The 25262-nt window shown below is 44.2% G+C and overlaps 1 protein-coding gene across 1 annotated transcript in view; it reads right to left on the minus strand.

Annotated features, from left to right (window-relative positions):
* WBP1L (WW domain binding protein 1 like) overlaps positions 1 to 22199 on the minus strand; it is a 66357-nt gene extending 44158 nt beyond the window's left edge. The window contains exon 1 of the mRNA XM_041743144.1: positions 22038 to 22199. Within this exon, the coding sequence (XP_041599078.1) occupies positions 22038 to 22127 (90 nt within the window). The 5' untranslated portion in view covers positions 22128 to 22199. The remainder of the gene's footprint in view (positions 1 to 22037) is intronic.
* Between the last annotated feature and the right edge of the window lie 3063 nt (positions 22200 to 25262).

The following is a 25262-nucleotide window of genomic DNA, read 5'->3' on the forward strand; positions in this document are numbered from 1 at the left end:
ACTCAAAAGCAGTGTTTCTAATCAGCAGCTGTCTACTTTTATCTTCTTACAAAATTATAAAATCCTGTGTACAAGGCAGCATTAAACTCCATGCATTACACCAAGCACAATATCCCATACTCTAACAAAATGCTGATAATAGCTTCTTTCTCACTAATCTTGTCCCTGCCCTACCCGCCAGTCCCTTGCTGACTAACCCTCATTGGGCACTGAGATATGGGGGAGGTAAGAAAGAGACAACTGGCAAATGTGGGCAGCCCTAGGAAGGCAAGTTCACTTTTTGCCATGTGACCACAATGCAATGACAAAGTAGTCAGCTTTGGGATTTCAGAGGCAAAGATGATCATTAGCAATTTCTAGTAGTATGGGTAAAAAAAAAAAAAAAAAGAGTCCTTTTATGTGAGCGACCCAGGCTCATACATGATAGACTAAAGTAAGTCAAATCCTTCAACGATTTTAGTCATCTGCCTGACAATGCAGAATTTAATTCAATGCTGAATTCACCAACTTAAAAAAGGGGGGGGGGGGAGTCTTACTACACCAGAATTAAGCAGGATTATGTTATCAAAATGTTGCAGTTTAACAGCTGCTTGTGGCCCCAGGTAATGTCTGAGCCACCCTTCCACTGACCTAGCCCTTTCCTCCCCAGTTTATTTTATCTTTTTAAGATTTTATTGATTTATTCATGAGAGACACAGAGAGAGAGAGAGAGACAGAGAGAGAGAGAGAGAGAGGCAGAGACACAAGCGGAGGGAGAAGCAGGCTCCACGCAGGGAGCCTGACGCAGGACTCAATCCTGGGACTCCAGGATCACACCCTTGGCCAAAGGCGGCACTAAACCGCTGAGCCACCCAGGCTGCCCACTTCCTCCCCAGTTTAGAGAACCCCCAAAGATAGGAAGAATTGCTGAAATCTTTTGGATTCTGAATAACGTTTTAAGAAGACACCCTACAAAGTGTATACGTTCACAGTTAATAGAATTCATCCTTCCACTGTGTTGATATAAGAATCTTTCAGCAGTATTTTTCTAGGCACCCTATCCATTTATAATCTTTAAATTCTGGGATGGAGGTGGCGACTTATTTTTTCAGTACTGACAATGAGCCATACTCTGGGCTAAGAACTCCCGTGTAACCCACCTCAAACACCACAACAAACTCATGATGTAGGTAGTACCCCCCTGTTCAGTTACAGAAACTGAAGCATATGGACACCTTGCCCCGGGTCACATAGCTAGCAGTAGGAGAGCAAGGAAATGAATAAAGCCTCTAGCTCCAAAGACTCTTTCCTTGACAGTAATACAGGTGTCATAATATCAAACCAAAAGTTACCAGTGAGGCAAACACCAGAACTGAGGGTCAGCTGAACATTGAGCAGCTATGCACATGCTTAGTCAGTGCCCCAGAACCCTGTTTTAGAAGACTGCCACTTACACTGGCTCTGATAGTTGTATTCTAGAGCACAGAGGATAGGCCCTGAGGCCGCAGGATACGCATTCTGACCCACTTTAGAACCCAAGTTCTTTTTTTTTAAGATTTTATTTATTTATTCATAAGATACATGGAGAGAGAGAGAGAGAGAGAGAGAGAGAGAGAGAGGCAGAGACACAGGCAGAGGGAGAAGCAGGCTCCATGCAGGGAGCCTGACGTGGGACTCGATCCTGGGTCTCCAGGATCACGCCCTGGGCTGAGGATGGCGCTAAACCACTGAGCCACCCGGGCTGCCCTAGAACCCAGTTCTATGAGGTAAATTGGGAAATTCCTAAAGTTCTCTTTTGTTCTCAGCACACAACTGGCCTCTGTGCAATGAGCCAGCTGGTATAGAAGATCTTCTACGCCTTAGATCTCAGGTAGCTGGTGAAATGTTCCCACACTGTGTCATGGCAAGGTGAGACTGGAAGGAGACTAGGGCTAAAGGCTGGGGGTTTTTTATTTCACAATCAAGGAATGTGAAGAAACAGTTTTCTCAGAATAGGACAACAACTGCCAGGCTTCTAGGATGGGAGATAATCTCTAGACCCAAACCATTTTTACTTCCAGGAGCTTTAGAGCAGAGGCTGCTAGGCAGACAGAACATCTAAGATGAGAGATCTTTCTTATCTTTCTCAGATGGGGCACAGGCATATCAAAATGCCTTCCAGTTTGGACTCAAAAACAACCAAAAAAAAACCCCAAACCAAACCAAACCAAACAACAACGACAGACACCCAGAAGTACAGATGAACTCCAAACCCCAAACTGAAGTGAGTGCCACAAAAGTAAAACCGAGGCATCCTCATATCCTGAATGTAAGGCTGGGCATCAATAAAAGGATCCTGAAGTAATTATTTTGGGGAATGCCATGGGAAAGATTCCAAACCCAAAACAAAAATTTGCAGAACTCTGCCAAGTAGAAATGCTAAAGACTGCTTAGTTGCCAGAAACCAAGAATATTAGCTTATCTGTGTCCTGGGGCTGGACAAAGGCAAACATGTAGCAAGCCTGCTGAGACAAGAAAACACACCTTTCCTGGTTTCTGAATAGGACAAGGAGTTCTACAAGTCACACAGGGACTTGCAGGGGTGTCTGGTAGAGTGTCTATGGATATAGCGGCGCCTGGCTGACGCAGTCGGTAGACCATGGAACTCTTGATCTCGGGGTCATGTATTCGAGCCCCCGTGTTGGCTATAGGGATTACTTAAAAACAAAACCCAAAAATCTAAAAAAAACCTATGGCTGCTTTCCTACTATTGAGTCTTCCGGGAAAGATGGCTAGGCAAACAGCCCTTAACTGTGGTATGCAATCACTTGCTAAACATCAAACAATATGTTTAGAGAGGAGTACTCTAACATATGTTGATATCTCAGCCCTTACAAGTGAAAAAGGGGAGCTTCAGTGAAGTTAGGTAACTTGTTCAAGGACACACACCTAGTAGGCAGGGGAGCCAGGGCTTCAATCAGGCCTGTGTGACTCTAAAATGGCTTGCACATGCATGGAGATGGTATTCTGATATTGTAAATGTCACTCTCCCCTCATCTGTGACCCAGAAAGTAACAGTCACATCCAGCCCATTCTGGCTGTAGCATCAGGATGAGGAGGATGCACTATTGGATGAACTAGTCTTGCCCTGGAGGATTTATTTATTTCATTGCCCAGTGAAGGAGAAAAGACAGCATGTACAGAAACAAACAGAGGCATCCTATAATAAACATAGGGGAGCAGTAGAGACAGTAACTGCAAGAAGAGCTCGAAGAAGGGAGGTCAGTCAGGGACAGAATGGCCAAAGAAAGCTGCATCAAGACAGGTACTAGGGACACCTGAGTGGCTCAGTGGCTGAGCGTCTGCTTTGGCTCAGGTCATGATCCTGGGGTCCTGGGATCAAGTCCTCCATCAGTCTCCCTGCGGGGAGCCTGCTTCTCCCTCTCCTGTGTCTCTGCCTATCTCTGTGTGTCTCTCATGAATAAATAAATAAAATCTTTAAAAAACAAACAAAAAAACCCACAGAAAACAAAAGACAGATACTAAAATAACACGTAGGCTAGGGGCAGGAAGATGAGCATGGCAGGCAGACCCAAGTATAGCCCAAAGCATAGAAACAAGGAAACATGGGGCATCTAAGAAAGACACAAGATTGGGCACAGATGAGTTGGAGGGAGAAGGCAGAAAGAAGCCCCATGCACCAAAGACCTCTGACTGGCACATTTGTTCTTTATGATGACTGCAGTAGCATCATGAATAGCAAGGACAGGATTTTCTAGTTTACTTAATATCTTAGGCTCTCTTTTTGTTTGTTTACATCTTGGAGTTGCTCCTGCTCCACTCTGGGGAGGGTGGGGGAGGTGGAGGGAAGATACCATTTTCAAAGATCTTTTAAATAAAGAGAGAGAGAAATAAAAGTAGCAGAAGGTGATGATGAAATCTTAAGAAAATTCCTCTATGTAAGTCAAGTTCTGACCCAGCTGTCTTGTCTGAGAAAAAGAGAAGGAAAAAACAAAACAAAACAAAACACAAAATAGCAGAAGCTGAGACCAGTTTAATGACAACTCCCTGAGGTTCCTGGCTTTTCCACCCCCTAACAAGAAAATCCTTCTGGGTTGACAATCAATCACTCTGCAAATATTTATTACCTTCCGGGGACAGATCTTTCCTGTGCCTGCTCCCTCTAGAGAGCACAGGGGTCTCTGAAACTCAGCGTTGACCGTGAACTGTCCCTGAGTTAATGGGCTGCCACTGATATGCAACTCTAGCTTTATCAAGTACAACAGCAGCCTTGTTTGTTTTTGTACCGAAATGCCAGGTTCATTTTTTTTTCCTGCCCTGAAAACAGTTGAACCCCCACCAAACCAGCAAGTAGCCAAGAATTACATGATAATCAGGAAGCTCTGGCTCATGGCTCAGGGCACTCTCCATGTCTCCTCCCAAGCTGCTCTCTAAACTGAAGATTGGACTAAGAACAAAAAGAGGGACATGCCACTTGAAGGGATGAGCACTGGGTGTTATACTACATGTTGGCAAACTGAATTTAAATTTAAAAAATGTTAAAAAAAGAGGAACCTGGGTGGCTTAGTGGTTGAGCATCTGCCTTTGGCTCAGGCCGTGATCCAGGGGTCCTGGGATCGAGTCCCTGCTCTGGGCTCCCCTTAGGGAGCCTGCTTTTCCCTCTGCCTATATCTCTGTCTCTCTCTGTGTGTCTCTCATGAATAAATAAAATCTTTTAAAAATAATTAATTAATTAATTAATGTTTTTAAAAGGAGGGACATGGGTCACACCCAGTATCTGACACACACTGCGATGCAACCTGCAAAAAGCCTTAACTCCATTAGGAAAATTAGTCTTCAAGGTCTCTGCTAAATCTGATTTCACTTTTCCCTTTATCTCAGCTTGGAACAAGACAAGGAGAGACGTGACTCACTTCAGGTGGAAACACGCGTATAGTGGTGGCAGGCCCACCGGAAGGGCTAACAGCAAAGTCATTTTATTAAAGGCACCTGAACTCTTGAGTTGCTGGAAGCAGCTCCAGGCCCTATGGATGCAAGGTCAGAAGAGTATCTATTCACACTGCCCAGAAACCATCCTGGTTGTGCTTTTATAAGGAAATCCACCCACTCTTTTAGGGGTCATAAACTCAGCAAAATGATTTCTTCTCAGGCCTGTCTCCTCCTCTAAAGTAGAAGCAACATAAAAGCAAGATGTCTAGAGACGCCTGGTTGAGTGTCTGCCTTTGGCTTGGGGCGTGATCCCAGGATCTGGGATCAAGTCCTGCATCCGGCTCCCTGTGGCGAGCCTGCTTCTTCCCCTATGTCTCTGCTTCTCTCTCTCTCCGTGTCTCTCATGAATAAATAGATAAAATCTTAAAAAAAAAAAAAAAAGCAAGATGTCTAACTACCACTTCTGTGTCCCTCATCTTACCAACCAATGCCTTGCACAAAGTAAACCCTCAAAAAAAGATTGGTACATGGATAAAGAGATAGATGAATAAAGAGAAGACTGTAAAAAGGAAGTTACTACAGCTGAATTCCCAGAAGACAGTGCAAGTGACATGTTCATGGCCACAGAAACCCGATAAACAGCTAAGAGGTCAGAAGAGCACATGGATATAACTAGGAAACCCTGTGTGTCTCCATTATCTGTATATCTGTAATTTCTCTACAGAGGAATTTAAAGCATTTAAACCATCTCAAAAGCAAAATTCCCTTAGAATGGGATGTGACCTAACCCCTATTCATTTTTCGATTATGGGGACTGGGATGAAGCTGCTCTTGGTTTTGCTGCCGATCACCAGCTAACTTCATTAAGCAACACCTAGAAGTTGCCTTTTTTTTTTTTTTTTGTATAAAGGATCATGAAACTTAATGAGGTCTAGCTGGAAATACAGCTCCTGGCACTATATCTTCCCTCATTTCCTGGATCTTATGTAAATCAAATATTACCTCCTCCCTCCTTGGGCTATTCGATAACCAATCTACTCCAGGTCTTGAGAGTTCATGGTCAAAAGCACCAGAAGGAAACATTACGACAAAGTTATCCCTCCCATAAGTTGTAGGGAGTGGAAAAGCTTCTGCAACACACACACCCGCAGCCCAAGGGAAACAATGATGAAGAGTGGTAAAACTGGAGAGGGCATCATAACAGATGAATCCTCTGGTCCTTTCGTCATAATATGCCCAACCATAGGCCACACCTGAACCCTGGACTCCCAGGCCACAGAGAGTAAGGCAACAAAGCTGACAGTATGTAACCCTACTTCAAAACCATCTTGAGGGATCCCTGGGTGGCGCAGCGGTTTGGCGCCTGCCTTTGGCCCAGGGCGCGATCTTGGAGACCCAGGATCGAATCCCACATCGGGCTCCCGGTGCATGGAGCCTGCTTCTCCCTCTGCCTATGTCTCTGCCTCTCTCTCTCTCTCTCTGTGTGGTTATCATAAATAAATAAAAATTAAAAAAAAAAAAAAAAAAACAAAACAAAACCATCTTGACCCACCATCCAAATCATGCAGCACTAGAGCAAAAGCAGAAGTAGGCAGAGAGATGCTACATTACAGGCCTAAGGCTTAGGGAGAGAAAAGCTAAAAGTGCCTTTGAGAAAGCATCTCCCATCATGGCAAGCAAGAAGGGCCTTCCCTGAAAAATAAAATTAGCAGGTACTCATACCTTTATGACTATATCTATTGTTCCAAAGTCTTCCACTTTATTCAAGATGCACATTCTGCTCAATATTGCAGAAAAGGTGGAGCTAGGTAGTGAGAGAGACAGTAAGTCATCATCCTTGTAGAACTCAAAGTTTATAAACTACTTTCGCATCCATTTTAGTTGCTCCTTGTATCAGCTGGTGACAGGGCTAGAAGTTTTTACACACCCCACTTGCCAGACAATATAGTGAATGTCTGAAAATGTGCAATGACCTAGGGCCAGACTTAGCACTTCTGACTGAAGGGGCAGAGGTCTTCCCATGGAACCCCGGCGAGTGACACAAACTAGACTCTACTGGGGCTCTGGCATTCTCCCTATTCTCATGACCCTACCCCAACTGCTTAAATTCTCTGAGGTGGTTGGCTACTTCTATCAGCGTCACCCAGAGATGGCTTTGACGCAGCCATTTCTGCGATAAGAGGCTCATGTGGTCAAAGAAGTCCGCTGTCTCTCCTGGAGATTCAGGACGCAGGTGCTTTATAGTTAAGCCTCTGAGGAGTCTCACAGTTAAGAACCCTGCTAAAACCCAAATCTCCTACATTTCAAATGGCACAGTCTTTCTTTCTTACCAAACATCTGTTCATGGGATCATTATCTCTATGGTTTCTGTCAGCCTCCACAGAACAATTCTGTGTTCCCGTTCTCCCTCAGCAGCTTTTGTTCATCTGCTGTGAAACCCCCCCCCCCCAGTTCTGTACCTTGAGGGCAAGCATAGTCAGGCACAGGACAGGGACACGCAGCTGAGGCCCCCAGAGAGGTGAAAAGAGGACAAACTATGCTGACAGGTCTTCTGCTTTTCTCAGGTTTCTCTGAATGTTTGTGCAATCTCAGATAAGAGTAGGATTTCCCCCCAAATTCTCCCTATGCTAGAAATTGAGTGCAAAAGTCCTAAGTTAATCTTTCACTTTAGACACTGGGGAGAGGTTGGAAAGGGAGATCTATTGTGACAATATGACAAAGAAAGAGTTTTGTTGGGTTTTTTTTGTGGGGGGGCGGGAGGTTTGCCGCAGTTGAGACTCCACCACTGGATGTGGTCAAGTGAAAGAGAAAGCTGTAGTTGGAAGGGTGCCTCTGACACTCACAGGACTGGCAGGGATTCCCGGGGAGAAACTTTTTTTTTTTAGTTTTTATTTATTTATTCCTGAGAGACAGAGAGAGAGAGAGAGAGAGGCAGAGACACAGGCAGAGGGAGAAGCAGGCTCCATGTAGGGAGCCTGACGTGGGACTTGATCCCGGGTCTCCAGGATCCGGCCCTGGGCCAAAGGCAGGCGCCAAACCACTGAGCCACCCAGGGATCCCGGGAGAAACGTTTTTTAAAGTAGAGGAGCACTTAGTGAGGCTTACTTACTTAGGAAAGCTGAAGAAGTGTCATTTATTAGCTGAATTTTCTTTTTCTTTTTTTTTTTTTTTTGGATTTTCTTTTTAAAAGAAAAGATTTTATTAATCTATTTGAGAGAGAGAGAGAAAGAGTATGAGTGGGCAGAGGAGCAGAGGGAGAGGGAGAAGCAGGCCCCCTGCTGAGCAGGGAGCCGGGATGCAGCGCTCGATCTCTCAGGGCCCTGAGATCATGACCTGAGCCAAAGGCAAACCTTTAACTGACTAAGCCACCCAGGTGCCCCCGTATATTAGCTGAATTTTCTTTTTTTTTAAGATTTTATTTATTCATGAGAGACAGACAGAGAGAGAGAGGCAGAGACACAGACACAGGCAGAGGGAGAAGCAAGCCCCATGCAGGGAGCCCGATGTGGGACTTGATCCCAGGACCCCATGATCACAACCCAAGTCAAAGGCAGGCGCTCAGCCATCAAGCCACTCAGGTGTCCCTTAGCTAAATTTTCTAATGGTATTTTTATCTCTGGATATAATTTAAGTTCTCAAATGCAAGATCTTTCTTTTTTTTTTAAGATTTTATTTATTTATTCATGAGAGACACAAAGAGAGAGGCAGAGACACAGGCAGAGAGAGAAGCAGGCTCCCTACAGGGAGCCTGATGCGGGGCTCGATCCCAGGACCCCGGGATTGCGACCTGAACCAAAGGCAGACACTCAACCACTGAGCCATCCAGGTGCTCCACATGCAAGATCCTATAACATTAAGCAATTATTGCCAATTTTTTAGGGTATGATACGATAGGGTGGTTGTGCTGAGGAACAAAATCCTTTTATCTTTTAGAGATCAAACAGAACTATATGGTTGAAATGATATGGAGTCTGCAGTCTTCTTCAAAATAACTTCACCAGGCACGAATGAAAGTGAAAGTGGATACAGACAAAAGAAGATAGGCCATGACAATAAAATGCTGAAGTTGAGTGATGGGGACATGGGGGTTCATTATACCATTCTCTTTATTTTTATTCTATATTTTAAATTTTTCCATAATACAGATATTCAAAGGATTCTGTTCTAAATAATGTCCGCTCTTGACCCAAAGGAATATTAAGCTTTACAGAGCCCTTGAAGGAACTAAGGAACACCAAAAGCTCAAGTGAAAAAAGAAAAAAAAGAATACACTGGGCTTCCCCCAAATGAAAAATGTGCTTCAAAGAGCATGATCGGGGATCCCTGGGTGTGGCGCAGCAGTTTGGCGCCTGCCTTTGGCCCAGGGCGCGATCCTGGAGACCCGGGATGGAGTCCCACGTCGGGCTCCCGGTGCATGGAGCCTGCTTCTCCCTCTGCCTGTGTCTCTGCCTCTCTCTCTCTCTCTCTGTGTGACTATCGTAGATAAATAAAAAAAAAATCTAAAAAAAAAAAAAAAAACAAAGAGCATGATCGAGAAAGTGAAAGACAAAACAAACCAAAAACCACCGTAAGGGAAAAATATTTGCTAATCATTTATCTGTTAAAGGACTCATAAAGTGTTCTATTGTGAGACTCCTCAGAAGCTTAACTGTAAAGCACACGCATCATGAGTCTTCAGGAGAGACAGTGGATTTCTTTGACCACATGGGCCTCTTATCGCAGAAATGGCTGCATCAAAGCCGTCTCTGGGTGATGTTGATAGAAGCAGCCAGCCAACTCAGAGAACGTAAGCAACTGATTCCAGAGTCATGAGAATAGGTGGTAGCACGGGAGAATGCCAGAGTCCCAACAGAGTCTAGTCGAAAGGAAAACCCTCTGGACAGTCACTCACTTGAATTTTATGAGAAGATTTTTGTCCCTTGTAGTCAGATAAGGGTCTTTAAAATGGGCAAAGATGTGACATGTGGGTGGCTCAGTGCTTGAGCATCTGCCTTTGGCTCAGGACCTGATCCCAGGGTCCAAGATCAAGTCCCACATCAGGCTCCTTGCAGGGAGCCTGCTTCTTTCTCTGCCTATGTCTCTGCCTTTCTCTCTGTGTCTCTCATGAATAAATAAAATATTTTTTAAAAATAAAAATTAAAAAAAATAAAATATTTTTAAAAAATAAAAATTAAAAAAAAATAAAAATGGGCAAAGAATTGAACAGACATTTTTTTTGTCCAAAGATACATGAGAACATGAGAAAACGTTCAACATCATTTGTCATTAGGGAAACGCAAGTCAAAACCACAATGAGGGTGCTGGGGTGGCTCAGTCGGTTAAGCATCTGCCTTCAGCTCAAGTCATGATCCCAGGGTTCTGGGATTGAGTCCCAAGCAGGGCTCTCTGCTCAACGGGGAGCCTGCTCCTCCTTCTCCCTCTGCTTGCTGCTTCCCCTGCTTGTGCTCTCTCTCTCTCTCTCTCTCTGTCAAATAAATAAAGTCTTTAAGAAAAAAACCCACAATGAGATACTACCTCATATCCATTATAATGGTTAAAATAAAAAAGATAAATAATAACAAGTGTTGGAGAGGATGTACAGAAATTGGAACCCTCATAATTGCTAGTGGGGAACATGGCATGGTACAGCCACTTTGGTAAACAGTCTGGCAATTCCTAAAAAAAAGTAGACACAGAGTTATCACATGACCTTCTAGGTATATCCTAAGAAAAATGAACACAGATATACTCACAAAAACTTGTATAATGTTCATAGCATTATTCCTAGTACCCCCAAAGTGATAACAGCCCAAATGTCTATGAGTTGACTGATGGATGAATAAAATATGTCATACCCATACAACAGAATATGAATGGAAAGGAAAAAAGTACTGGCACCAGCTACAACGTGGATGAACCCTGAAAACACTATGAGAAGTAAAAGAAGACAATCACAAAACAAACATGGTGTTAGGATTCTATTTACATGAACTGTTCAGAATGGGAAAACCCACAGTGGCAGAAAGTAGAGGAGTGGTTGCCAGGAGCTGGGGTCTGGGAAGGGGAGGGTTCAGGAAGGGAACCCGCTAATTGATATAAGGTTGCTTTCAGGGCACCTGGGTGGTTCAGTGGTTGAGCAACTGCCTTCGGCTCAGGGCATGATCCTGGGGTCCTTGGGATCGAGTCCTGCATTGGGCTCCCTGCATAGAGCCTGCTTCTCCCTCTGCCTCTCTCTCTGTGTCTCTCATGAATAAATAAATAATCTTTAAAAAAAAAATAGATAGGGGATCCCTGGGTGGCACAGCGGTTTAGTGCCTGCCTTTGGCCCAGGGCGCGATCCTGGAGACCCAGGATCGAATCCCACGTCGGGCTCCCAGTGCATGGAGCCTGCTTCTCCCTCTGCCTATGTCTCTGCCTCTCTCTCTCTCTCTGGGTGTGACTATCATAAATAAATAAAAATTTTTAAAAAATAGATATAGGGTTGCTTTCTGGGGTGATGAAAATGTTCTGAGATAGATAGGGGTGATGGTGGCCTAATCTTGTGAACATGCTAAAAACCAGTGCACTGCACACTCTGCAAGGGTGAACTTTACGGTATGTGAATTATCTCAATAACGCTGTTATTATTTTTTAAAAGCCTCAGAAAACATCCTCACCTCAGAACAGGAAGTACAGTATGCATTGGTACAGGACACTGTGCCGAGAGCCGACAGACCTGCGTGTGGTCTAACACTATGGTCAGAATGGATGTCCAACCACAACTCCCACGCCCAAGACAAGGTACACTTCTTTGCTGGTGATAACCTGACTCTTCCTCACTGGAGAGGGCACAGCGATGTACAGATCAGGATAACAGTATAAAATATATATTATAATATAATATATATATATAATTCTAACTTTAACTTAACCTGTTCTAAGAATAAACAATTTCCATACTTTATTATTAGAAAACAATTTCTGGAAAAACACCCCTCATCAGACTGCCAAGGGTGGTGAATATGGAAAGCAAGTCCACATGCCTTCTGGACTAGGAGCTCACTAAAATATACTCTTAAATTCTTCCACTGGAAACAGATCTTGGGTCAGTCAGGAAATAAGGAAGTCTTAAAGCTTCCCAAAGCTTAAAAAAAAAAAAAAAAGATAACTGGGTGGCTCAGTGGTTGATCATCTGCCTCTGGCTCAGAGCATGATCCTGGGATCCTGATCGAATCCCACACTGGGCTCCCTGAGAGAAGCCTGTTTCTCCCTCTGCCTATGTCTCTGCTTCTCTCTCTCTCTGTCTCTCACGAATAAATAAATCTTTTAAAAAAATGAAAAGAAAATAAAGAACCCTATCCATACCAACAATTTTATATTTACATATAGGAGTTACTTTCATATATATATATATATATGTGTATATATATATATATATATATAAAATGTTAAAACTATTATTTTATATATATATAAACATATATATGGGACTCCTGGGTGGCTCAGTGGTTGAGTATCTGCCTTTTAGCTCAGGGCGTGATCCTGGAGTCCCGGGATCGAGTCCCACATTAGGCTTCCTGTATGGAGCCTGCTTCTCCCTCTGCCTGTGTCTCTGCCTCTCTCTGTGTGTGTCTCTCATGAATAAATAAATAAAATCTTAGAAAAAAAATCTTAGAAAAAAACAAATATATATACATATATGTTAAAACTAATACCGTACCTATAAATATTCAGCATAAGCAGAAAACCCACCAAAAACACACACCAAACCACAAACTTTCACTTTTTACTCTAAGCATGTCTGTCTGTATTATTTATCAATGTATGAAGCGTGTGTTATTTGTGTGTAATTAAAAACTGACGTGAAAAGGTAAAAGGCACCTTAAAGCTCAAAGAAATGCAGCAATCCGGTCGAAGGAAGGAAAAGGAAAAGAAAGTCAGTAGATCAGGGGATTCCTGGATGGCTCGTGGTTTAGTGCCTTGCCTTTGGCCCAAGGCGTAAACCTGGGGTCCTGGGATGGAGTCCCTGCATGGAGCCTGCTTCTGCCTCTTCCTGTGTCTGCCTCTCTCTCTCTCTCTCTGTCTCTCATGAATAAATAAATAAAATCTTAAAAAAAAAAAAAAAAAAAAAGAAAGAAAGAAAGTCAGTAGATCTTGTGCCAAATCAGACTGGTACAAGTTTTCTGCTTTTCCCCAACAACCTGCAGACACCGGGGGTGGGGGGTGGGGGGGTGGATTTGCATATTTAAAGACAAAGGACTCAAGTAAAAAGAAAGAACACAGGATGAACTTCTTACCCTAGTCAACTCTATATTCAAATCCCAAAGAGCTACAATGCTCCAGTGTCAAAAGCCAAATATTAACCTTCTCTCCCAAATGAACCTCAAAGAGGGAAAAATCATTTAGATCTGATCAGCCAACTAAGTTGTGGTTTTCCTCTCATTTCTGTGTTTGGTTGGATTTTAATATAGCTGTCGTGAACGGCCAAGCGGAATTTTAGATAAGGAAGATAATTTCAGAAATGGAAAACAAAAAAGCAGCAGGTAGGATTTCGAAAAACGTGCATATTTTCTTCACAAAACGCATGCCTCTGACCTGCAAGAATGTGTAATGACACAGTGTTACAACATACAATCTGTCTTGCTTGATATTTAAAAATCAAAACAGGCGTGTTTTTATAGCTTTACTCTAGGATCCACCCTTCCAAGCTACAAATATTCTTGCAACGTCTTACATTCACTTTTACCTCTTCCAAAGCAAGTTCAAATTAAATTCTTTAGAACATCTAAGATCATGAATCAAAACTTAGGCCAACACACTCCTGACGGCATTGATGGCACCAGGAATGGACGATCCATAGCTCATCTATTTTCCCGCATAAGAAAGTATGGAAAGAAGAAAACCAAAAGTAAATAAATCCAAGCTATGGGAATGTAGCTGAGTAAGCGAGAGTATCCGAAAACCCCAGTCCATCCAACGTTGTGATCTCCAATTCTGAGACCATGACCTACTTTAATTCCCACACTGGGAAAGCCCAGAATTGTATCGACAAGCCACATAATTCAATAGAACGAGATCTGTTTCTCCTTTCCTTACCTCCCAGATTGCAATGTTCTGGATTTATTGATTATTTCTTTGTTTGTGGTTTCTACATCACATGCATTTTTTTGGCCAGACTTTGCTCCACCTAGTGGAAATACGGTCCAACAGGGAGGTGCCCATAAGCCAGACCTCAGCCTATTGTATACCACCAAGTAGACAGATCACGAAGACCCACTGTCACTGTTCCCTGTTACTCAGCAGCTGCTCTGACTGCCTGTGTGGTTATGGTAGTGTTGGTGGCCCCGGTGGTAACCACAATTGGGGTTACAGGGCAAAGAATGAATCCACATCATTGTACCACCTGGATCCTGATGGTCCCTCAAGAGTTAGTCCAACAGGAAAGCAAGAGATGCGATGCTCTCAGGTGAACCTATGGCCAGGCATTCAAAAGGCATTTGGAATTGTTAATCCAAAGTCATCTGAGATACCCACAGTATGCTTAAAGAATTGCCAGCTACCAAAAAAATAGAAAGAAAAAGAAAAAGAAAAAGAAAAGAATTGCCAGCTAGTGCACAAAATCCACAGATGTGCTGCATCATGGGGGCTTGAAAGAGAAGGCTTCTCCTGAGGTCACACAGCCACCCTAATCTAAGTTCCAGTCAGCCCACGGTGACCCTGAGAATACCTCATGGTTTCTGTAGGCTGAGTATGTGACAACAAACCAACATTTGTGGAGCTGAAAATGAGAGTAGATCCAAGATGTAGAATGGGGAAAGGAAAAAGTTCTAAGAACATGTCTTGGTTCAGATTGATAATGAGGCCATGGAGGACCCTGAGAAAAGAAAGTAACTGGCATCAGGCTTTCAACTGGGGTGAAAACAAACATGTTCTTAAAATGAAACCACAAGGGCAAACCAAAGAAAGAGGAAAGAAAGTTTAAGGCTGGGTGAATAAGGGAGGCTCATCTGCTTACTGAACCACAAACTAAAAAAAAATTTTTTTTTTCTCAAAAATGTTTTATGTTGCCTGACAAAGCCAGGCTGACTGGCAACATGTTAACAAATCTGAGAGTAATCAAGATTCAGGATATTAAAGCTTTCAACTGTCCCATCTAAAATTTGTTGTCAGAAGTTACTTCATCTACTTCACAATGTTATGTTCTCTCTTCATAGGAAGGTTAACCTCAAACCCTGTGATGATCAGCATGAGCTGATATGGGAAGAGCAGGCACTGCTAAACCAGTGTCTGGCCATCTCCACACCACTGACATTTTGGACTAGACGATTCTTTGTTGTGGGAGGCTCTCCTTTGTGACAGGAGGTTTAGCAGCATCCCTGGCCCTGAGCTGTGACAACCAAAAATGTTTCCAGACACTGACAAATGTCCTCTGGAAGGGGCACAATTATCCCCAGTTGAGAACCACAACTCTAAACATATAGGTTCACCACAAACATTTCCTACAGGGACAAAATTAAACTCAGATATAGGACAGATTCAAGGAAATCATTCTCAAACTCCCCAAATTTCAGCTTCTGAACTCAATTTGAGAGCTGATACTAACTTATCAACAACCAAATCCACTCTGAGGACCACAAATAATAACTATTATTTGTGATATTATTTTGTGATAATTATATTTAATAGCCATTAAATGTATTCCAAGAGCTTTTTTTTTTTTTTTTATGTATTATAGTCACAGAGAGAGAGAGAGAGAGGCAGAGACACAGGCAGAGGGAGAAGCAGGCTCCATGCACCGGGAGCCCGACGTGGGATTCGATCCTGGGTCTCCAGGATCGCGCCCTGGGCCAAAGGCAGGCGCTAAACCGCTGCGCCACCCACGGATCCCCCAAGAGCTTTATATATATCTTTTCACCTCACAGCAAACCTATAAGGTACATACTATTATTGATTCCATTTTATAGATGAGGACACTGAGGCACAAAGAGGTCAACAACTTGCTTCTTCTACCTAGAAGAGTCAGGTTTGGTTCTCAGGTGGTCTGCCCCTGGAGCCCACAACCTCACCACTGTGTTGGACTTACCTCACTATTCCCGCACCAGAAAGCTCTTAGATCTGCACTATTAAGTAGTCAGTGACCACATGTAGCTATTTAATTTAAATTAATTAAAATTAAATATCATACCAGCCTTGGAAAAGTCTAGTGTCCCTTAAAAGGTTATATATAAAGTTACTATGTGACCCAGCAGTTTCACCATGAAGTATACACCCAGGAGAAATGAAAACTTATGTCTACACAAAAAAACTTGTACATGCATGTTCACAGCAGCGTTATTCAAATTAGCCCCAAAGTAGAAACAGCCCAAATGCCCATCATTTGATGAATAGATAAATTAAATGTAGTATATTTATATGACTGAATGTTAACTAACTACAGAAAGGAATGAAATGCTGATATGTCAGCATGGATGAATCTTGGAAACATTATGCTAAGTGAAAGAAGCCAGTCACGGAGAACCACCTCGAGTATGATTCCATTTATAAGAAATGTCCAGAATAGGCAAATCCATAGAGACACAAAATAGATTAGTGGCTGCCAGGGGCTGCAGGAGGTGGGGATGGGATGGGGAGGGACTGTTAATGGCAATGGGGCTTCTTTCTAGGGTAATGAAAATTTCCTAAAATTACATAGTAGGGGCGTCTGGGTGGTTCAGTCAGTTAGGTGTCTGATGCTTGATTTCAGCTCAAATCATGATCTCGGGGGGGGGGGGGGTCCTCTGCGCTCAGCAGGGAGTCTGCTTGTCACTCTCCCTCTGCTTCTCCCCCTTATCCCTTGTGCTCTCTCTCTTGCACAAATAAATTCATTAAATCTTAAAAAACAAAACAAATAAAATTAGATAGTAGATGGTACACAATTCTGCGACTTACTAAAAAGTCATTTCACATACACTTTAAAAGGGTGAATCTACTGGCATGTTAATTATGTCTCAATACAGCTGTTATAAAAAACTAGATGTCACTAAAAATTCAGTTGCTCATCTATCCGAGTCACATTCCTAGTGCCAATAGTCACATGTGGCCAGGTGGTTAGTTACCAAAACAGACAGTGCAAATATAGGACATTTCTAACATCACAGAAAGTTCTACTGGACTGCACTGCTTGGATGAATGGATGAAAGGCCTCTTTACCATATAACCACAGCCTACCTTTCAAGTGTTTTCTACTTCTACCCTCCTCTACATACCCACATAGGAAGCTTCCACCACAGGCTACATGCCACCTCCAAACACATCCTCCATTTTCACTTTTCCAGGCTGGAATTGACTTGTTTCCCTTCCCAACCTTTAAAGCCTGGCCCAAATGCCTCTTCTGTGAAGCTTTTCCTAAATCCCACCTTCCCCTGGTCAGAGCAGAGTCAATTGTTCCCACTGTCCTTTGTTTGCACATCTGCGCCTCTGGGTTACAAATCATTATGCGTGTGATCTGTCTTTTCCAGCAGATTACCAGCTCCTTAAAAACAGAGGGATTCAGTTACTCAACTGAGGGCTCCCAGAGCCCACCTGCATTAACAGTCTGCTGCAGAGTGAACATTTCAGTAAATGATGGCTGAATTCTACTGAAAGGACTTCTGGAAACTCAAGGTGTTGATCTGAGACAACTTCTTTAAAAAAAAAAAAAAAAGATTTTATTTATTTATTCATGAGAGACACACAGAGAGAGAGAGGCAGAAACACAGGCAGAGGGAGAAGCAGGCTCCATGCAGGGAGCCCAATATGGGACTCGATCCCAGGACTCAAGGATCATGCCCCGAGTGGAAGGCAGACGCTTTAACCGCTGAGCCACCCAGGTATCCTGAGACAACTTCTCACTTTGGTTTATAAAACAGACTAAGGAAATGAGGGAAGGGGAATTAGAGTCTAGACATTCCATCTCCCACTATTTGATGAGAAGAAATGATGCTAATCACACCAATATGCTGTTTTTAAGAAGGAAGAGTGGAGTAGAGCTTCTGGACTGAAACCTGGGGCATACTTGGTAAGAGGAGGGGGCAGAGAGTATACTATTGAGAGACGAGGTAAGACAAAAATATCAGGAATTAGGACCCCCAACCAACTCAAAGTTTTAAGCGTGGCAGAGGAAAGGTAAGGACTGTCTCTAGAGATTAAGCTGGGTGGCTTTAAAGAAAAAGACATCTCTACTAAAACGTTATTTTTTTAAAAAAATTTTATTTATTTATTCATGAGAGACACACACACAGAGAGAGAGAGAGAGAGAGGCAGAGACACAGGCAGACAGAGAAGCAGACTCCATGCAGAGAGCCTGACGTGGGACTCGATCCTGGGTCTCCAGGATCAGGCCCTGGACTGAAGGCAGCACTAAACCACTGAGCCACCCGGGCTGCCCCTAAAACGTTATTTTAAATAACATGGTCAGATTGTTCTAGTTGAATCTAACCAACAATAGAAAGAAACTCTATGTATCTCGATACTTATTTAACTAGAAGAGACAAATGCCAAGGGCTCACTGGCAACTCGACTACTTTTTTCTATTCTTTATGGATTTAAGGAATAACACCTGAGTCACAGTAAGGAGCGTTAAGTCTAAGTTCATAATCTCAGAAGTGAGCTAGGCTGATAACGTTTCTGGGCCAGAAATGATAGTTCCAGTGGAGAGCTGGTAACAGGGAAAGCAAGCCACTACGTGTTATATAAATACATATACCATATATTTCTGATATTAGATACGTATGTATAGTATAAAAAGATTGTATTTGATAAAGGCACTTCAAAGGGAAAAAATCACTGTAAGACTAGATCGGGCATGTTCAGGATGTAGACGAAAACACAGTAAGACACCCACACCATGTTCAATACAGAATGAGTAGAGCAAGTCCTCCTCAATTCAGTTAGTTGGAAGCCCCTTGCAATAAGGACAGTGAGTACCTGAAGTGCATCCTATGTCAAAATGGCCTCTGAATATTTTTCTTCTTCACTATTTTTTTTATTTTTATTTTTATTTTACTTTTATTTATTTATGATAGTCACACAGAGAGAGAGAGAGAGAGAGGCAGAGACACAGGCAGAGGGAGAAGCAGGCTCCATGCACCGGGAGCCCGACGTAGGATTCGATCCCGGGTCTCCAGGATAGCGCCCCGGGCCAAAGGCAGGCGCTAAACCGCTGCGCCACCCAGGGATCCCACTGTTTTTTTTTTTTAAGATTTTATTTATGTATTTGAGAGGGAGAGGAGAGAGAGAGGGAATGAGAGTGCAGGAGCAGGGGGAGGGAAAAGCAGATTCCCAGCTAAGCAGGGAGCCTAAGGCAGGGCTCAATCCCAGGATGCTGGGATCATGACCTGAGCCAAAGGCAGACACTTAACTGACTGAGCCACCCCGGTGCCCTTCTTCACAGATTTCACAGGCAAAAATCAACAAAAACCCAAACAAAACAAAAAACAAATTGACTAAACAGTGGTGGATTCAGAGTTAATAATTATATAGTAGCTTCCATTCCAAAGGTTAAAATTCAAAACACAAATGTCACTATAGATATCTAGTACTCATGGGCAGAAAGAGACAAGGATACGAGGTGGGGATCAGAGCACTGGGTATGAGGGTGGTCGGGAAGAGGGAACCCACTCATTACCAAACGTTCTCTTCTCTGCAGGAACTGTAACCACATAATAGCTGCTGGTCAATGCTAGCATCCATCCAAATGGAACAAAGTACAAAAGCCACCCTGTCCCCAAAATAAGTATTGGAAGTGCCAGAGAAATGATAAGAAAGCGGCCTATGATCGATAAACTGCAATTAGGGCATGACATTGAAGATCCCCTCCCACATCTTCTTGCCAACTCCAAAGCTTCTGTGACCTGCTGGCACCTCCACTTTCCATCCTTCCACTGCCAAAGAAGTGGATCTGGTTCCCACCGTCAACTCAGAGGCCCACCACTGTTCTTCCATTGGGGTGAAGCATCCACAAGCCCATGGCTCCGATCTCCTAAGGCTCCAATATTCTTAAATTAACCCTCTAGCAGTATTATTACTGGATATTGAGAACACCCTTTCTTTACCTAAATGTAGAAATAGATGCAAAGGCGAAGCAATAAGTTTGTTCTATATTTTGTTCTGTCAACATCTATATATTTTTTAAGATTTATTTATTTATTTATTTTAGAGAGAGAGAGTAAGAGTGAGCATTGGGGGAAGGGGGAGAGGGAGAAGAAGAGAGAATCTCCAGCAGACTCCTTGCTGAATGAGAAGCCTGACCAGGGGCTCAATCCCACAACCCAAGATGAAATCAAAAGTCAGACACTCAACAACTGAGCTACCCACGTGCCCCAACATCTGTACTTCTTAACTGTATCAGTCCTAAGGGTTCTGACTTTCCCAAGAAATAAAATTTCTTTCTCCTGCCAGTTTATGATTTTAGCTAGGGAAAAGAAACCCAAAAACATCTCCTTGATGCTAGCATTGACCAGCAGCTATTATTAAAATGGAAGGGTCCCAGCCCTACAAAAGGGAATATGTTGGGCCAGAAAATAAGCTCTAGTTCTTTCACATGCTATTTCAAATATACAGAAATAGATTCTGGTGGGGGAAACAGAGGATACTTCAACAGATAAATAACAAATTGTGGTACAGTCGTACAGTGGAATACTATTCAGCCACAATAAAGGAATGAAGTACTGGCACCTGCTACAATGTAGATGAATCTCAAGAACATTATGTTAAGGGAAAGAACACGGACACAAAATATCACAAAGTGTAGGATTCCATTTATATACAATATCCTGAATAGGTAAATCCACAGAGACAGAAAACAGATTGGTGGCTGCCAGGATCTGGGGGAAAGGGAAATTAGGGAGGAACTGCTTAAGGGGTAGGGGGTTTTCTTTTGAAGTGATGAAAATGTTTTGGAACTAGATGTAGTGGTTGCATAACACTGTGAATGTACAAAACACCACTGAATTGTTCACTTTAGAGTGGTAAAATGGTTTTACATGGTTTCTGTCACACGAACATCGTTCCATTTTAAAAACTAACTTTTAAAAGAAAGGATACTAGGCGGGCAAAACAAGATGCAGATGTGGAAAGGCAGCCCATAAACTCCTAGGGAAAAGATAAGTATTTTTGCTGGAACTCTGCTTCTACTCTTGATCACAACGCAAAGTTCAAGCACCAAGCTGTACAGACTCTGCCATCAGCCGTGTGCGAAAGTGAGTGTGTGTGTCTATTCCCTGCTGAAAAGACAGGGAAGAGAACAGAAACTGAAGAAAATAGAATGGTAAAGCCTTGCCAAATGCAAGGGAAGGAGGGGTGATTCCCCCTACTGCACCCCACCCAACTTGGCACCAGGAGTAATGCTCCCATTAGGGTTTCGAAATGCCAGCCGGAGCTGGAATCAGCACAAGCAAGCTTCTCTGCCTGGATAAAAAGCAAGCCACCCAGCAAGAAAAGCTGGGGTGCTCCATTTGCTGCCCATATTGGCAGCAGCACCACCCTTTGCTCAAAAGCCCTGAACTGGCCTAGATCAGCATCGGTGGCTGGCTTTCCCAGGCCAGCCAGCCTCACAGCAAGAGCCTGTAATAGCTCCACTGTGCCCTCATCCTGACGGGTCCCGATCCGCTTCATCCCGCAGGCCCTCCAAGAGTCTGGCCTCCAACACGTTACAAACGGAGCCAAGATGCCCTCGGAACTTTTCCCTGTCCAGCTTGAAATAAATATCCTCTCGGCCCCTCCTCCGTCTCAGGCCAGCTCAACAGCCGCCCTGCCCCTACCCGCACACACGTACACACTGCATCACTCACTGCCTCGGAGACCTGCTGCGGGGGGACACGAACGCGCCCCCCATGCCTCAGCCTCGCACCACTATCCGGGCAGTCATCCCAGCCACCTGACCTAACTGCCCTCTCAAAGGCCCCTCACTCGCTGAGCACCGCGCCTCCGCCACTTCCCTGACACCCAAACAGGTGTCCCCAGCTCAACACCGACGCCCCCCTCGAGCCTGTCCACCCCGGGCACGGGAGCCCCTCTCAGGACCCCTCAACTCTTGGCAGCAGCACTCCTCCGGCCCCCTCCAGCCAGGCAGCGACGCCGTCTTCAGCCCCCTCCAGCCAGGCCTCGACGACCCCCAGGCCCCCAGGCTGGCCCGGACGCCCCCTCCCCCTTACCTGCGGGGGTTCAGCCCTGGCTGACAGGGGGCTGGGCAGCGCCTGGAGGAGCAGGAGCGCCATGCCACCCAGGAGCCTTCTCCTCTCCATCCCCCTCCTGCTCCTGCTCCTCCGCCACGGCGCCGCCACCTCCCTCCTCCTCCTCCCTCTCCTCCTCTTCCCTCTTCTTCCTTCTTCCCTTCTTTTCCTGTTTCACTCTCCCCTCCCGCTTCCGGCTCTGCTCCACCCCGCCCCAGCCCAAACACCCTCCCACACCCCGGGCAGGCTCTCCAGTTCCAGCCCTTCGTGGGCCCCTGCCCTTCGTCCATTGACCAAAATAGCTGTCGATCAAATAGAAGTTCCGCCCCCCCCATGAAGACGGAAGACCGGAGGGATCTAGCCAATGAAAAGTGGGAGGAAGCCGGGCCATCTTGAGTGCGGCATGGTGGTGTAAATGCCTCCCACGCCACCGAGAGTGGCGGAAGTAGCTCCGATCGGGGGCGGGGCCACGCGGTGCGAGCTTTGACAAGCCTCTGATCCGGATGCCGCCATCTTGAGCGTGGCGGAAGTAGTAGATTGCCGCACTTCAGCAAAGAAAGGGAAGGGGTAAAGTGATTCTAAAGAGCGTCAGAAAAGAGATTGTGTTTTAGAAGGTAACAGGGCGCTCCTTAAGAAGAAAACAACTGCAGTCTAAAAAATCTGTTGACGAAAAAAAATTTTAAAAATAAAAATAAAAAATCTGTTGACGTCTTTTGCTTTGAAGCGCAGCCCTGGTACCAGGGTCCCTCTCCTTGGTCTCAAGACGCCCGAGTGGTAGTTTAAGGTTAATTTGAATTCTACGAAATAGTAGCTTTACCTGAGGCGTGGTGCTGTGTCACCCCAAATCTCGGGAACAAAATTCTGTTGATTCTACCTTTGAAACAGATCTGAAATCCACTCCCATTGTTTCCATCCACATTTCTCATCTTGCAAAATATAAACGGTCTCCCCAGCTGGCCCTAGTTGCCAAGCCTTCCCTCCCCACTCCTGCTGCGCTCCCCAGCAAGGGCGCTCTAGACAAAGCCAAACATCATTGTCTTAAGACTTTCTCTCTTGGGATCCCTGGGTGGCGCAGCGGTTTGGCGCCTGCCTTTGGCCCAGGGCGCGATCCTGGAGACCCGGGATCGAATCCCACATCAGGCTCCCGGTGCATGGAGCCTGCTTCTCCCTCCACCTGTGTCTCTGCCTCTCTCTCTCTCTCTGTGACTATCATAAAAAAAAAAAGACTTTCTCTCTTAAAATACTAAAACTACCTAGGGCATATGTAGTCCAATCTCCTCAATATGGTCCTCTCTTGTGTCCTGATCCCTGCCTCCTCCTTTTTATCTCATAACCTTCCGCCACTACATTTTCCCACACTTACACCAAACACTTAAGAGATCCCCAGTGTGCTGCGCTATAGCACACATTGCCATATAGTTCTCTGTTTATAAACTCCTAGCTCCCCCCCCCCCCCCCCGCACCGCCCTTGTTTCTTCTGGATTCTCATAACACTAACACACATTGTATCTGATCTATAATATCTGCCTGGCTGACGCCTCCCACTAAATCTGCAGCTTCTTGTATATTGTATAGCACAGCAAGTCTTACTCTTTTTTTTTTTTTTTTTTTTTTTTGAGAAATCCCTACAACACCCTGTACAAGGCCCAACCACGAGCCCAACAATGTTGGTAAAGTAAATGAACAAATGAAGACCCAGGCTGGAGAAGCCAGACGCCTGTAGCTGCCAATTTCCTCTCAAAATCCTGCCAAACCATTTTGCAGGTTGGCCTAGTCTAGCCCATAGCTGAGCCCAGAGGGAGTTTGTTCTTGGCTTAAATGGTGGCAAAGTAGGAAACAGGTAAAAGTGAAGAATTTGGCTCTGTCCTCAGCTTAAGAACGTCCACAGTTGGGCAGCCCCGGTGGTGCAGCGGTTTAGCGCCGCCTGCAGCTCAGGGCAGGAGACCCTGGATCAAGTCCTATGTCAGGCTCTCTGCATGGAGCCTGCTTCTCCCTCTGCCTGTGTCTCTGCTTCTCATTCTCTCTCTGTGTCTCTATGAATAAATAAATAAATAATCTTAAAAAAAAAAAAAGGATGTTCATTTTCTTTACCAAGAAGTTTTGCCTCTTCTTGATCCTGCTTTCCCAAGTGTTACAAAAGGTGACAAGTATTTTTGCCAATCTCAAAAGCCTTAGAAAGCCTTCATCCAATCAAGCTCCTTAGGGAAGAAATAAAGATTCAGTATTAGGCAAGGGCCAAACTACTTTCATAACACAGGGTGTCAGTCCTGGCCTCAATTTTTTCTAAGTCCTCCTATGTAAAAACCAGGTATTATCATCATTAGGAAACCCCAATAGTTTCAACTTAACAAACACAGGATGTTTTATCCTAACTTCCCTTCCTTTCTTTACCTGAGAGCTTAAACTGAGCCACTGGATGGGACAAACACTAAAGCCTGCCCCGTCTGGATTAGTACTTCCCAGACAGTCATTTGAGTCACCCTAACCACCTTGCTTTCCACATCTCACAGGTGCCAACTCAAAGAAACCAGAGAGGTCTTACAAAATGGAACTGAGATGCAGTTTGAATTAGTGTGTTTTAAAGTGCCTCTAAACTATAGCCACCACATATTCCAGACTTTTCCAAAAGAGCCATTGTCTATAAAGGGAGGAGGAATGCCAGAAAGATTTAGGAGCTGGGTAGGAAAGGAGAAGGTTGTCAATTCACAAAAGAACATCAGTGTGGGGGCGCCTGTATGGTTCAGTGGGTTATGTGTCTGCCTTCCGCTCAGACTGTAATCCCAGGATCCTGGGATTGAGCCCCTAGTTGAGCTCCCTGCTTGATGGGGTGTCTGTTTCATCCTCTGCCCCCTGCTTCTGCTCTCTCTCTCTCTCTCTCTCTCTCTCTCTCAAATAAATAAAATCTTTAAAGAATCAGTTTGGAAATGTTTCCAAGCTCTGCTAGCTCTGGTAATGTTTGTCCTATTTGTCTTTGGAAATGCATTAAGCTGAAGCCAGATCTCCTACCCTAAGAAAACTAGCTCAATGACAGTTTTCTGCTAGAAATCAGCTAAAATCAAATTGCACATGTTACAGCATGGATAAACTTTGAAAATATTATGCTAAATGAAAGAAACCAGACACAAAAGACTACACATTGCATGGATTTCTTTTACATGAAAAGTACAGAATAGGTCAATCTATAGAGGCAGAAAGTAGATTAGGGGT

The sequence above is a fragment of the Vulpes lagopus genome, chromosome 2 (genome assembly GCF_018345385.1).
Source record: "Vulpes lagopus strain Blue_001 chromosome 2, ASM1834538v1, whole genome shotgun sequence".
NCBI classification, from domain to species: Eukaryota; Metazoa; Chordata; class Mammalia; order Carnivora; family Canidae; genus Vulpes; species Vulpes lagopus.